At 41.5% G+C, this 15,506-nt stretch overlaps 2 protein-coding genes across 3 annotated transcripts in view; one reads left to right on the top strand and one right to left on the bottom strand.

The window, feature by feature from the left end:
- Positions 1 to 211: 211 nt before the first annotated feature.
- Positions 212 to 8,906, bottom strand: LOC117573996 (attractin-like protein 1). Its single transcript, XM_034257545.2, has 8 exons — positions 8,163 to 8,906; positions 5,189 to 5,428; positions 4,944 to 5,101; positions 4,730 to 4,877; positions 1,818 to 4,668; positions 1,672 to 1,758; positions 1,527 to 1,608; positions 212 to 1,461 (listed from the first exon to the last, which is right to left on the bottom strand). Exons 1-8 carry the CDS (start codon positions 8,618 to 8,620, stop codon positions 1,304 to 1,306), a joined length of 4,182 nt encoding a protein of 1,393 aa, XP_034113436.1. The 5' UTR covers positions 8,621 to 8,906; the 3' UTR covers positions 212 to 1,303.
- Positions 8,907 to 9,801: 895 nt separating this feature from the next.
- The window catches only part of LOC117575986 (tubby-related protein 4), a 31,557-nt gene continuing 25,852 nt past the window's right edge, over positions 9,802 to 15,506 (top strand). The window contains exon 1 of one of the 2 annotated variants that reach the window (XM_034260481.2): positions 9,802 to 10,514. The gene's annotated coding sequence lies outside the window, so the exon portion shown is untranslated. The remainder of the gene's footprint in view (positions 10,515 to 15,506) is intronic. The other variant, XM_034260483.2, reaches the window with a different exon arrangement.

The following is a 15,506-nucleotide window of genomic DNA, read 5'->3' as shown; positions in this document are numbered from 1 at the left end:
TAAGTTCTCTCGCTCTAGTTATATATATTTAAAAGTTGACAAGTGCCTTTTGATTCAGTGTCTTTTTGTTTTGTTTGTTTAGTTACAAAGTGCATTTCATTTGTTGTTTTCTTTTGTTATTATTGTTGCTGTTATTGCTGCTTAGTTTGCTTCAAATTTGTTTTTGTTATCCAAGTGGAAACCTTACTCTTAGTTCGCGATGTTCGTTCAATTCAATTGAAATAAATTTTGTAGTTTGCATTTCTTTTGTGTTTTTTTTTTGTTTTTCATAAACTAAATTACATATCTGATTTGTTTTGGGCGCGTTTTCCTATGATTACCATATATATGTATATATATATATATATAATTATATATAATTTACGTATGTATATTTTTTAGTATTTATTTACAGATACATTTATTGGCTGCCATTTGTTCATTTGTCTTAATTTGTTGTAAATGTTTGCACAGAAACAAAATACTTTTTCATGCTTTGTCTATCAATTTCTTTCAATGAACACAGTACAATCTGCAAGATTTCCACGTACATACATATATTATCCTCTTCTCGTTCTTTCTTTCAATTATTGTAATATAAACATCACGTTTTTTTCTTTTTGCTTGCTACTAAAATGAATAAAATGTCTTTTGTTGCAAAAACAAACCAAAAAATAAAAGAATAGAACATTTGCATAAATAAATTTCAACAACGCGCTCACGATACACAGATACAAATTGTTTTGTATGTTTTGCATGCATATCAATGTAAAGGTTTATAAGGTGTATGTATATAAAAATGGGAGCGAGGGGTTGACCTACAGCTGCTGTTGTTAAAAAATATATATATGTGTTATGTAGTTTACATTTTGCGGTATAAATAATAAATAAAACATTTACAACTATTTTGCAACGCTAAATGACCTATCAACTATATCAAATTGTATATAACTTGTATATAAATATGTCCTTTTGCTAAAATTATTATTATTATTTTAATCGTAATTATTATTATTGTTATTATTAATATTTTAATTGTAATTATTATTATTATTATTATAATATTATTATTATTTGCATCGTTTTCTTTCGTATTTGTTTAGGGGTATTAGACTAATTGCATTAAAGTAATAATAACTGCGGATTATCAACTTGCTAACTGCTGGCCATCTGTGTGTATTGGTGTTGTGTTGTGTTGCGTAGTGTGTGTATTTTTCTTATGTGTTTGTGTTCAATAGATAAAGAAAGTCAGAGCAAATATGCTAAGGTTCTATTAACTAATTGTACACATTATCATAGCTATTATCGCGTGTGTGTGTGTATTTTATGTACAACTGTCTGGATGTTGGCTCTGCTTGCGTTTCGATTTTGGCTCCTTGGGATGCACCTCGACCGAAGGGCGACGCGGATTTCCAAGCGTGACTAAAGCGCTGGCTACGGCCAGTCCAGCGGATTGGCCAGCAGGTGCTTGCGATAGACCACCTAACAAATATTATACGTTAAACATTAATAAATCATCAATTTAAATACAAATGAGATCAACGAACCCGTGGGCAGCCGGACTAGAAGCGAGAGCACTGCGGCTCGATTGCCATTGCAGGGCTCTAAAGCAATTGGACTGGGACATTCCTACAAACAAAGGATATGATTTATTAAACTACACCCATTTGAAATGTAATCTCTTATATTTACCTTCTTGCGTTTCTTGGACATGTGACTGATGCCTTCCAGCGGCAAACTCAAATCAATACTGTCTCGTGTTTCAATGTCAACCAGCACCTGAAAATACAGAGAAGTTTAGCAAAGGAAATATATATTTTAAATCATGTTCCATTTACCTGTGAGAATGGCCGGCTGGCCATTTGCTCCATTTCGACAAACAAACGCTGTCGGCGTCGGAACATATCGTACTTTTGCTTAATCTTCCACAACACCGCAGCCATGAGCAGCAGGAGGAGGAAGCATGACGAGAATGTGATGAAAAACTGCTGTAGATTGAGCTTGGGATACTGCGAGAACGCGATCTGTATCCAAATGGGCGGCTGAAAGTCGTGCACAAACACATAGAAGGTGGTCAGCGAGACATTGTCAACCGGAATGTTGCCAAAATGAAAATCAGTTTTGGGAAAACGATGACGGAACGTCGAACAATTGATGCCAACCAAAAGCAGACGCTCCGGCAAACCCACACGCTTCACCGATATATCCATTTTGGCTGGCACACTACAAGTGATCGTAAAGTCCGCATCGATCTCTGGCTTCACCGGTGAATTGCGAAAATTGATTTGCGTAAAATGGCGATCCTCTTTCTTGGACAGATTGAACGTGAACTGATAGTCAATGGTTAGCTCGTAATAGCACGAGCCACGCAACGGATCGCCAATGTAATGATTCTGTGAATCACACTTCTCACAATGATCGCCCACAATGCCCTTGGTGTTGCAGTAGCATTTGCCCGTATCCGGATGACAATAGTCGCCCTGGTTATTGCACTGACAGTGCTGACATTCGCCGCCATTGATGGCATTGCCCCAGTACCCAGCGCGGCATTTCTCGCAGTGTGCACCGATCGTTAAATTGTTGCACGGCTGCTCGCAGTGTTGCTGATCATTGCAATAGGAATGACCGTTGCAATTGCAGCGTGGGCACGACGTAAAGAACCAGTGCTTGAGAGCGCACTCCGTTTTATCGTACGGCGACAACGCGCCACCAACCACGCACTTGCCCAAGCCCGTGTTGGAGCCGTTGTCGCACCAGCCGCACGCCGGATCATCCAAACACTGCTGACAGCTGTTGTAGTAACCGCACTGTGCACTGGACAACGCTGTCGTTGTGCCCGCACTCAGCGCCGTTATCGGCGCCGAGCGGCACTTGGAGGTGAATGTGGTCCACTCACGACACTGGCCATACGGGAAACTGGCCGTGTACGCATTGCGATCGACACAACGCTGCTCGTTCTGACACCAGATGCACTCGTCCTCGGTGCAATTGTGGCAATTCGTCTGCGATGCACACGTCGGCCGACACAACGTCGCATCGTGCTGAGTGCGATTCAGTGGCAAGCCAGAGCCGGAGATGTAGCTGCGACAACGATTCGACTCCGGATCCCACTTGCAGGCCGCATTCGCCATGCAGGCGCGACAATTGTGCAGCTGCTCGCAGGTGGCCTGCACCAAGTGATCCTCCAGCTCAGGACAGCTATCCAAACGCTTGGCATTCAGTGGCGGAGCCACCGTTGCCACCGGCAGCTGATGCTGCACTGCTGGTTGTTGTTGTGTGGTCGAAGACGAAGAATCCGCAAAGAATATAGATGCCACCGAAGTGGTTTCACGGCAACGTTCCTTGCTGCACACTCCATTGCCGCAATACGTGCAGCTAAAAGCAGTCGACACACAAGACTGACAGTTATTCAGCTCCTGACAGCGCGCAACATGATGCAAATGCTCGGAGGTCATGGTGATGCGACTCTTCGAGGGACAAGCCACATAATCGTATTGCTCGCGTCCGTAGATCGCCGAGCGTTGCACGCGCATGATGTTAATGCAACGCATCATTTGCACATCCCAAATACACTTGACGCCCGGCCGAGCGCTGCTGCATTTCTCCTGCTTGGTGTAATAGCTGCAGTGTCCCGCATCGAAGCGTAGCATATCGTTTAGCATTTGGCCATTGAAGCCACCGTAGATGTACAGCGAATCCTCAAACACCACCGAACTGTGGCCAAAACGTGCCAGATCCGCCTGCAGATGGGCGGGCATCTGATGCATGTGCCACGAGTCACAGTACACATCGTAGATGAGCAAGTCCTGACTGTAGCACTTGGCGCCGTAGCTCTGCGACGTGTCGTTGTGCGTGTTGCCGCCGAAGACCATCATCAGGCCGGGATTCACAAAATTCGCGGTGTGCAGCAGTCGCGCACTTGGCGCCGACGACAACAGCTTCCAGATGCGTGTTGAGGGATCGTATGAAAAGAGTCGGGAGCTCAGCACCTGGCTGGCATCACTCTCCGACACAATGCCGCCGTAGATGTACAGTTTTTCGGTTAGCATATCGTAGGCTGCACTGTGGCCATAGCCACCTTTCACCACATAACCGTACGTCTCGACAATCTTCCATTCGCGTGTGTTAAAGTTGAACTCCTGCACGGTATTGAGGTAGCCATACTGTGATGAATGCCCGAATATCACCACCATATACTGATAGTTGTTCTTATCCCCATAGCCGGGCACCAACGTTGCCGTATGCCCAGCCACGTGCAGTGGCCCGCACATCGTGTAGGTGGCATTGCATGGCTCCGTTTTGACGGTGATATTCTCCCACGTCTTGGCCGTGACATCATACGACCAGAGTTCATTGGTGATGCCCTGGCCCTTGACAACGCCGCCGTACATGAAGATTTTATCGCCATACATCACAGTCGATGCGCCGTAACGTTTCTCGGGCGTCAGGGTGCCATCCTTGGTTAGCGCTGATTCCCACACATTGGCATTGAAGTCGTAGGTGCTCATTAGATTGCCACGCCCATACGATTCGCCGCCAATGATGTGCAACGTGTCGCGCCACACGGTGGCGCCATGCGATGCGCTGCCCGCTGGCGCCTCCAAATGCTTGGGATGCACCGTACTCCAAACGCCGTGTGCACGCAGTTGACTGCAATCATCTCCGCCATACTCATCATTGCATTCACAGCTACAATAGGGAGAGACCTCGGTTAGTAATGTGTGTGAGAAAGTAGAGAGACACTGCTTACCGCTCTTTGTCCATCTTACAAATGCCATGGCCACGCTCCTCGGTGCAGTTGTTGGGACAGGCGGCCACATTGCAAGCCTCGCCTCTGTACATAGGATCACACAAGCAATCGCCATCGTTGCACGTGCCATGCCCCGAGCATTCCACATCTGTCAAAGCAAACCAAACAGAGATTAACTACGTTTTCAGTTCGATTATGGCATGTATCGACTTACCGTCTGCATCTGTCGGACAGCCATTCATCTTGTAGGTGAGATTAAAGCCAGACATATTGTAGGCATCATCGCTGAAGAAATGCAACAGCGCTGTGCCTGATGTCGCTATAACCTGCGGCACACGGCGTATTGAAAAGTTGCCCCTATACATGAGGCCACTGGACCAAAAGAAACCAAAAAAAAAACAAAGAGAGGAGGTTAAACTACTTTGGTATTCCATTTGAGTTTGGGGGAAGTGAACTTACCTGAACACCGCCAGGAGCGGCGAATCAACGCTGTCGCCATCGTATATATACAAATGATCCCAGCCGCATTCGGTGGCAAATTCGCGCAGATGAATGCGTATTTTGGCGGCACGCGAGGGGTTGACGCCGTGACGACGACCTCCCCAATGTGGGTGATGGGCGTCAATTAGCCAACTGCACTTTACGCTCACCGAATAGTTGCCCCAGCCATCGTGTATCGTCCCCATGGGATGGTACATCCTATTGTTGTGCAATACCGAAACAGAAAGAAAAAAGAACGAGAAAGCAAATTCGTATAAATAAATCAATTTTTCTTTTATTTCATTTTTTATTTTTTTTTGCCACTTGGCTTCAATTCAGAGTCAGGCTCGCAATTACATATGTAAATTGTGGCCAGATGCCGATGCCGCTTGTGCTGCCAAGATAATTGAATTTGCCAGCAAGCTTTATTCAATTGATGATGGCGATGCGATGCACACACACACACACTTACACAACTATGAACAAATAGTGAGTTAAGAGGGGGAATGAAATGATTTGGGTGGCATGCAGACGGAATAAGGAATGAGCAGCAGAAGCACCGCAAATGCACTTGCAACGTAATTCCACTTGCAACGCTCTCTATCTCTTTCTTGCTATGTGCCATTGGTATTCTTATTGTTATTGTTATTGTTATTAAAGTGGCAAGTCCAAGACCGCTTTCCGTTTAAAAATAACTGCTTTCTTCCTCTTCTCTATCTCTCTGGGCCAGAAAAACACTCGTCTTAACTGATACATAAACACACTCATTGAAACCCTCAAGAAACCAGAAAACAAAAACACACACATACAGTAAACACTCGCAGGTGATGCAAATATTTACTGTCTGACTGTCTGAAAGATCGCACGTATATTCAAGTGCTTACGATAACAAGCATATCGTATATCAATATCGTAAAGATAACATTTGAGCGATTTTTATATACAATCATTATCTCTACGCGCTGAAATTTTGATAAATACAGCTGTTGACCTGAAAGCCTATTTAGACAATTTTACAATAAAAATAATATACAAATTCTAGTTAAGAATAGACTTATTGTGCTCGATTTTATTTAAGACATAAAAGAGTAATACAAATGACACAAATACGCTTTATAAGACTGCAGTTTAGTTAAGAAAGTATTGAAATTAAATAGGAATACAATCATATAGATTCTCAGAAACGCATCTAACACATCTAAAGATGGTTATAGAATTAAATAAAAAGGCTTCTCAGACTGCAGTTTTGAATTTAAATGAAAATTTTATCGTACATGATAAGAAAAACATCTAAAAAGAGTGAAGAAATTCGAGATGGGAACGGAATACAGATGCAAGCTTTATAAGACTGCAACCTATTTAAGAAAGTGTTGAAATAAAATATCAATATGTTATTCATCATAAATGGTAACAAACACATAACACGTCTGAAAGTAAATTTTTATATCGAACCCTAAATGCAAAAACAACTTTTTGCTGACGTTATTATCGCGTTTTGATAGACTAAAGCCTCATCTATGAGGAAGCATGTGACGCATCTGGAACGCTTTGTATCTCATTTAGATCGTTGCGTTATCGTCGCAGTTGTCATTGGCTGTGCTTATGAAAAGTTATGACACCTTTTAAACTTAAGTTGTGTTTAGTTAGTGTTTACTTTAAACAAGAGAAAACTGGAGCAATTCTCACAGCACAATTTGCTGTGCGAAATCAAGCTCTAAAACATTGCGATTTATGACATCAGGATTAAAGGGCTAGAGATTGTGCTAATTGTTATGTTGACAACACATTAATGGCTCGGTGATGCGAATGGGGGTCGGAGGGGCAGCGTAAAAAAAAAAATACACAGTTGATGGCCGAAACCAGGCTGATAAGAAAACGCTTTTGCTGCTGATAAGCGACAGGCCACGATTGAAGCGAAACGTTATCATTTGTAAATCGCAAAACTAAATAAAGAAATAAGTGTGTGTGCGCATATAGTTAGTATATGCTATATATATAAATGTTGATATATGTATTTGTGGTATCGGAGCAATGGCAAGCGGTCAGAGAATGAGTAAAGCTGCTGCTAAATTGGCAGCGAGACAAAAACAAAGTGTGCTGGACTGCTCTAAAATTGGCCTACGAATTTGATTTGAGTGGGCGCGATAGAATTCTAAAATAAACCTGCAACATTGAAGAGATTTTTCAACAAATTTGGCAGCTTCAGCTTTTATTCTAACTCAAATATAGATGTTCAAGCCAGCAGACGGACAAAGCTTTCGTAGACAGTTATAATACCCTATTACAGTCTGTGTAGCGGGTATAATCACGTTAGTGAGATAGAAATGCCCTTATCGAGCGCACATTGTGTAAATACCCGTTAGAAAACATAAACAATACAAATACGAGTCTTATGAACTTTATGAGCAGAATTGCACACATTTCTGATTAGAATGACAACCAAGCGGCACGAATCTAGTTGGCGTAAAACAGCCGCAAAGTGTCAGCGAGGTTCAAAGTCAAGTCGGGTAATTAAATCAAGCAATCCGATTGGAAAGGAGGCTGTAGAACGGAGGGGGAGGAGAAGGAAAGAGAAAGAGACACGGAAAACTGGGTGTAAGCGCGTAGAAAGCCAATTGGCCAGCGTTAAGAAAGGTGAGGAAAAAGGCAAAAGAATAGAAATTGTAGAAGTGGAGTGGAGTGGAGAGTGGAGTGTAGAATTGGAGAACCCGTCTAACGAGAATGGGCATCTGGCGAAGCTCAAAACTAAACCGTTGCTTGACACAAATAGGCCACAAACACAAACAAATAAACACACAAACACATATAGAAAAGAGTGCAAAGCTAGTGGAATGATTGAATAATACATTCTATGAATCATAGGCGGCGGGTGACAAACGATTACTAAATTGGCCTATTTGGAGAGAACAGCGCTAGAATGTGAATGTGGATTGTAATTGTGCCGTTAACTTACCGCACTTTGCCACCGCAGAATTGGCATGCGGGTCCCTGCCAGCCATCGGCACAGATGCACTGGCCATCGAGGCACTGTCCTTCGTTCTGGCAAGGATTGGTGGTGCAGTTGTAGGCACTGGCGCTATGCAGGCCGCTGAAGCAGCCATGGAAGAGCAACAGCGACAGCAATAGGAAACATTTTCGCCTATATTTGGCGTTAAATGTGGGCGTTGTGCTGCTGTCGCAGTGCAGGCTCTGATACTGATGTTGCTGTTGTTGTTGCAGTTGCGTGTTTATATCAACAATGTTGTTGTTATTATTGTTGTTGGCATCTTTGTTGTTGTAGCTGCTGTGGCAATCTTTACTCGTGATTGATGGCAAATATCGCGACGACGGTTGTTTATTTTTTTGCTGTTGCTGTTGTGTGATTGTTGACGAGAGCTTATGCTTATTCCCCGCATGCTCCACCAAGCACATTTTTCACTCTGCTCTGCTTTTGTCACCCAACTAATATTTTGTATTGAATTTTCACACACACGACGACAGCGAACGCAACTTCTTCGATTTTCGCAGCGCTCGCATTGTTGTGAGCTGCGTAACGCACAAAATTCAAATTGCTGCTTTAATGCACATCACCGAAAACACTAACAGCAGCAGCAGCAGCACTAACTAACACAAAAAAGGAACACACAAATATTAATTGCACAACCTGATGGCAAATATGAAAAAAGAAAACAGTCGTATAACTACTGAGCAAAAACAATATATGAGCTGCGTGACCGCAAGTGGGTATAGTAATATTTACCAAATAAAGTCGAAAAATATACCAAATACCAAAATTCATAATAACCTGTCCGGTTACGCTTATCTTAATAGTAGCAACGCTTTGAATAGCATAATTGTTTTTTTTTAATGAAAAGTATATTTTAAAATTAATAGTTTGAACAATAATTATTAACGGTTAATGAAAGTAAACAGAATACATACCAAAACATTTAATACCACTAAATTTTAAAATATTTCTACATTTTCCAACACTTAAAAAATAACTGATGTTATAACATACATACATTGAATGAAATACCGTTAATTGTTCTGAATTTTTTTTTAATTGTTAATTTAACTTAAGTTTGATTATTTATTAAATGTTCCGAGGGCTTCAAATATTTAAAGGATCTGTAACTGAAATCCAACATCAAAGCACTTGAAAGGCAAGCTCTCAGAATTATTAGCAGCGTAATTTTTTAGCCCTGGCTGTGTGGCGCCACCTGTGCTCTGTTATGATTACAGTGGCTGTTATGCTTAAATTAAAATTAAATAATTGAACTCCCAAACATTAATTATTTTGTTAATTTAAATATATTGTAATTTATATAAAATTGTTGTTTGGGGAAAAATACCTAATAACAGTATTTTTTAGCATCTTAACAGCGCACCGAAATGTTAATTGGCATTAAAGTTGGCTGCAACAGAATGCCAATAGGGAACTGATTGTGCTAGTGCAGCCCTTGCGTGCGTTATAAACGCAGGCGAATTTTCTGCATTCGCAGACAAACTAGTTTATAACAATTTAGTTTAATTAGTGTACTTGCTGAATTAAAGTAGAATTTTTACAAGAGGGTTAACGTTGTGCGCCTGCAATGCATATAAAAAACTCATTTCGATAGCCGGTTCCCGCCATTTCAATAGATCGTTGCGAGTAAGTCAAACAAAAAATCAATACAAACGTTACAAAAAGTTATAACAACAGACTCACAGTTAAAGGCGAGCCAACGAGCGCGTAAATTCCGTCAGTTTGACAGTTGCTATGTAGTTGTTTTCGGTTTTCAGTGATAAGAAATGTGAATTGCATTGCGCAGGCGCGCTCTTAACATTTTTACTACAATCCAACGACGTATACTCGATGTCGCGTCAGGCAGGGCTGGCTTGCTTGCTATAAATTTACAGGAGCAAAGCTTCAGCAGTCGACGTTCGGAACTCGCTGTGCACGGTCTTTTGTGCTTTGTGTGTGCTGCTCATGTTAATTCGCGTTGTGCCGCTGCATGTGCGTGCATGTGTGTGTGCCAGTAGTGTGTGCGAGTGAGAGAGTGTATGTGCGTGTCTGTGAATCAGTGGGAAAAAGAAGAAATACATATGTAACAACCATACACCACACATACGAGTAGAAGAAACATTAGCTTTTAACAATTGCCCAAAAAAATACCAAAATACCCACAATCAACTAAATGCAACAGAAAATTTGCTGCAAATAACGATAATTAGTTTGACAATAGAGCAAGGGCAGCAAATAGCTAAAGGAGGAATAGCGACAACAGCAATAGCAACAACAACAGCAGCCAGAGACGTCGTCGCCGTCGCTGTCGCAGCGCAGGTGAGTTGCGGAATTTTTGTTACAAATGCAGCTCGAAGCAGCAGCAGCAGCAGCATTAACAGCAACGTTAGCCCAGCCCCTTGGGATATTGGGTGGTGGATTTTTGCCCGCACACACACAGACACCACATCAAATGTCTATACATGCGATGCGGGAGTTTTGTGTTTGTTTGTTGTTGTCGGTGTTGTTGTGGACGACGACGTCGACACTCTGCCTACTACTGATTGCTATTCGAAGACATGAACTTCTCTCGCTCGTTTTATTGTTTCATCTACATTTATCGACTTTACTCGTATTTACTTGGCTTTTGTGGTTCGTTGGAATTTCAAGCTTAACCAAGTTGGAGTTCGTTTCTTCTCATTTTTTTTTTGTTTTGTGTTCGATTAATCTGCCTAACATAACAATGAAAATCGATTGGCATTGGAATTTCTTTGTTTTTTTTTTTCGATTTTCGTAATCGAAGCCTGGAGTGTAAAAGAAACCGAAGGGAGGGGGAGTGTAAGCTAAGCACACGTCTATAAAAAGCTGCAAACACACGGACGCACACACACACACACTACAGCTATACCTACAAATACATGCATACGTTAATGCGTGCAAAACGTGCCAAAATTCTTTTACAAAAGCAAAAACCACAACAACAAAGCGTCTGTTTTGCATGCAGTCGGGTCTATCTAATAAATGTTATGTATGCGAGTTAACGGCAAATTCGCAATGTTAGTCATGTACTAACTAATACATACTTATCTATGCATTTACATACGTACACACACAGAAACGTTGTTGTGCGTCCGGCAAATTTCTCACTTTGCATAATTTCAATGCCGACGTCGACGGCGCTGCCGCTGCCGCGGTCGACGCTGCGGCGCTAACGCCAACGCCAACGCATGGCCGCCATTTCTTGCTCTTGATACGCTTCTTTCCTCATTCTCGGTCATCGTTGCTCTTTGAGAAATTATTTTTAAATTTGATGTGTCGTCGTTGTTGTTGTTGTTGTTGCTTTGCTCTCTCAAGGTCGTTACATTTGTTTTATTTATTTTCTATGTTGCTTGTGTTGCTTTTGTTCTTTCTCTTTTCGTTGCTTTTTTTGCATTATATAATTTGAGTTGTGTCGCGGAGGACGCGACGCGTTCTACTCTTTGGCGGCAAGTTCTGTGGCAAGTTCAAGTGCAACGTGTGGGACGTTCCGCGTTGCTTGTCCCTCCATTCGTTCGCCCACACCTCTTGTGGTTAGCAGCCAATGTTTTGCCAATATTTTTGCCAATGGCAATAAGCGACATCGCAATGTTGTTGTTATTGTTTCATGCTGTTGTTGGCGGCCATTTTCGGTTTTATTTTGCATAACTCAGGCAACAACTGGCAGTAAATAATGAATATCAAAATTATTTATTTTCCGCTGTATTTGTCAAGAAACGAGCCCACAAAAGAAAAGAAAGTGCAAATTGCAATTGCACGACTGCAAGATATCCTAATAAAACTATATTGCGAGTAATTGGGTATCTACAGTTGACGCTCGCTAGATAGAACCACTTTATTTTTATGGTATTTCTAAATTCAATTATATTCTGGATAATTTGTAAAAAATTTTTATATTAAAAAATACAAAAAAAAGAAAACTCACTAAAAATTAAACAGAAGTATTTATTTTGGTTTTGTTTTTTAATTTGTTTATTAAAATATATTAACTTGATTAATCTTTACATTTACATATTATTTGTGTTCTTTATTTTGTGCTTTTTTAATTTAATATAAATAGTAAAAGTAAAAGTAAAAGTTAACAATTGCAATTATTTTAAAACCTTTAAAAATAATTTCTGTACGATTCGAATATAAGAGTATTATTATATGTGAGCTTCGACTGCATTTAATACACTGTATAATGACAGTATGTACTTGCAAGCACATTAAATTATAATTCACTTGTTGTCCAGTTACAGGGTATAAAATAGCAAAACACGCAACAACAATGCTACGCACTTGCGGTTGTGTGTGTATGAGTGTGAATGTGAGTTTATGTGTGTGTGTGAAGCGCCACTGAGGCGCACAATTTTCCAACATGCGGCGGCTTTCCGTTGGGTGAGAGGGGTTGGTTAAAGTAGAAACAAATTATACGACACCACACCCCCGCATAAAGTCAATAAACAAGAGCCCGAAACAACAACAACAAAAATAACAAGAAAAGCAACAACAACAACAACAAATACAGTGCAACCCGCCAGCTTTTATATTTCCCAGTGCGCTCCCGGTTCGCAAAGCTCAGTGCACAACACATTTAACCTACCCGACAAACATCCCAGCGCTCCCCTCTGCCGGCCCCCTTTCCGCGCTGGCAAGTAACCAAACCCCCAAACCCATCTCGAGACAACACAAAAGGCCACCCTCTCCTCCCTTTTGTCCCCCCCCCCTTGTCTGTCGCAGAGAGTTGCTTTTCTTGGCTGTCATTTATTTCGTCATTTATGCAAAACTTTATTGCTTTCTCTTGTATTTGCGGCGAGAGCTCTCTTTGGGATTTGTTGCTGCCAGCTGAACTGAGAGTGGATTCAATATTGGCCAAGTCCAGTTGCAAATGCGTCAATTAAGTGCATGCAAGTAACTCGAGTACAAATATTTGTGCTTTTTGTTTTGTGTATGTTGGCGTGCTGTTAATTAAAGTCAAAGCGCGCACTCGGCTCGTAATTTTCATTTTTCGAGCTGCCGTCGCCACGCTTTGAACTCCTTTGAGTCGTCGTCGTCGTTGTTCGTGTGCACAACAAACAACACATCGACAAAAGTTAAGATAATTATGCGCACGCGGGGGCAACGAAAGAAGGAGGGGGCAGCAAGTTAGGTGCCTTAGAGATCCTTGTCTTAGATGTTGCTTGGGCAACATGCAAAACAACGCACACGAAAACTTGCAAGTCCTGTGTCAGATTTTTGCTTTTCGTTCTTTTGCCCACTTGCTCTGTTGCTTTTGGCCCATGTTATGTGTTATGCATGGCTGCATTTTCATTACGCAGAGCTGAACTAGTTTAAAGCAGCTCAAGGACACAAGGCTCGACATGCCTGGCCTGCCTTTGCTTTGCTTTGCTTTACTTGGTTTGCTTGCTCGCTTGCTCTGACATGTTGTCATCATCAACACAACATCAGCGAAATATGTTTTGGAACAATGGCGACGGAGACGGCGACGTCGTTAGTCAAAATGAAAAATTCGCCATGCGATTATAATCATATGCCATAAATTGAAACGGAGCTTTGGGCCAATTAATGCGCAGACACATAAAACGGCGACTGACAAAATGCTTTGCTCAACAGTTTCACATTAAACCAAGCGCAAAATGTATTCATTTATTTCAATTAGAAATCAATACGCAGCGGGTGGAAGTAAGTGAAGTGAAATTTATTTTTAATTTTCGTTATTCATGGCTAATTTCTAAACACAATTGCATTTCATATTACTATTTATAGAAGGGTTTAAAAATAGTTCACAACAATTTACAGAACTTCTAAGGAATTCGCTTGTTGTTTAGAGGTTTAAGCTTACTTTCTAAAGAAGTAACACGAGCACAAACATTGCTGTTGACTTGGCGTAGTGCATAAAAATTCTTTGTAGGCATAAAACAGGCGCCTATGAAGTCGTTTTCCTTTTAACTGGTCCCCACACACACACACACTCGAAGCAAGTCAACTTAAGCGCCTTAAATGCGTGATGCGTACAATGGAGCGTATGTTTAATCCTATTTTGGCAGTTTAATTGCAAGAGCGCACAGCGTGCGCGAAGACGACAACGATAGCGACGAAGAGTGGGTGGAGTGTGAACAAAGCAAAGCAAAACTAATGTTGAACTTGTGTGAAACAACTAATCTACAGCTTATGCTAACGCCTGCTATAATGCTATGAACAATGTGTGTGTCTGTGTGTGTGTTTGTTTGTCTGTGTTTGTGTGTGCGCTGATTTCCACATAATTAAATTCTGATGGCGAAGGCCATGACAAAAACTATTGCCTACTTCGCAGCGCGCCGCATAAAATACAATTTTTGTTGCCTACTTTCGAGTGTCGCGCAATATTTAACTTCGTTTGGCTATTTTTGTGAATTTCTTCTTTGCAAACTTATTTGGCAGACAAGGACAAGGTTGACTACGTTTTGTTGTTGCACTTTGTTGTTTTTGTTGTTGGTTAAATGCACATTCCATGTAAGTGCACAGCAAAGGGAAATGTTTCCCGTGCCCGCACCACCTGCAGCAATTGCACGTGACAAGTGGCAAGTGTCTAACACTTTTCGGACTGCTTGACACTTCGACAGTTTTGCGACGGCGGCGTTCATGAATTTTGCCAGCTTTTGCACATTATAAAAGCAATGTGAGAAGCGGTTCTCCCTCTTTCGAGCAGTTTGTATAATTTTAAAGCAGTCAAACAATGCTGTGTGTGTGTGTCTGTGTGTGAGCTTAGAACTGTTAAAAGTGTTTTCTCTCTGTGTTTGTGTGTGTGCGCTATAAAAGTGGGCAAAGTAACACGTACGAAATATAGCTCGTGGCATATGTGCAATCATTCGTAGCATTCTCGTGGCTTTGCTTTGATTGGTCGACAGTTAGACAAGGAGCAGGAGAAGTAGAAGAAGGACGACGATTGAAGGCATGGGCATGGCAACCTTGGCTTGGTAATTGAAATTTAATTCAATGCTACAAAAACAATCGACAATGGCAGACAATGGCAAAGTAAAAGAGAACGAAACTGAGTTATCAATATTTAAACAGGCTGCCTTTTAACGAAGACAAGCCAAAGTGGTTTTGTTTTATTTGTCCCAATGCTGTCAATGCTTTCCAAAGGTCATTAGTTTTGCTCTGACTGACTGCTGACAGACGAGTTGTTGGGGAGTTGATGCGCACCCCTAGGCGTATACTCAATCAAAAACTGTATATCATATGACAAATTCAATCAGACAAAGTACACGACATAATTGAAGTGTATGCACAGCCTGCGGCATTGCGTGGCTCTGGACCAAATGTTGATGTTGT

Source organism: Drosophila albomicans, chromosome 2R (genome assembly GCF_009650485.2).
Source record: "Drosophila albomicans strain 15112-1751.03 chromosome 2R, ASM965048v2, whole genome shotgun sequence".
Taxonomy (NCBI): Eukaryota; Metazoa; Arthropoda; class Insecta; order Diptera; family Drosophilidae; genus Drosophila; species Drosophila albomicans.
Note: the sequence above shows the minus strand (reverse complement) of the source record. Positions and strands in the feature narration are given on the sequence as shown.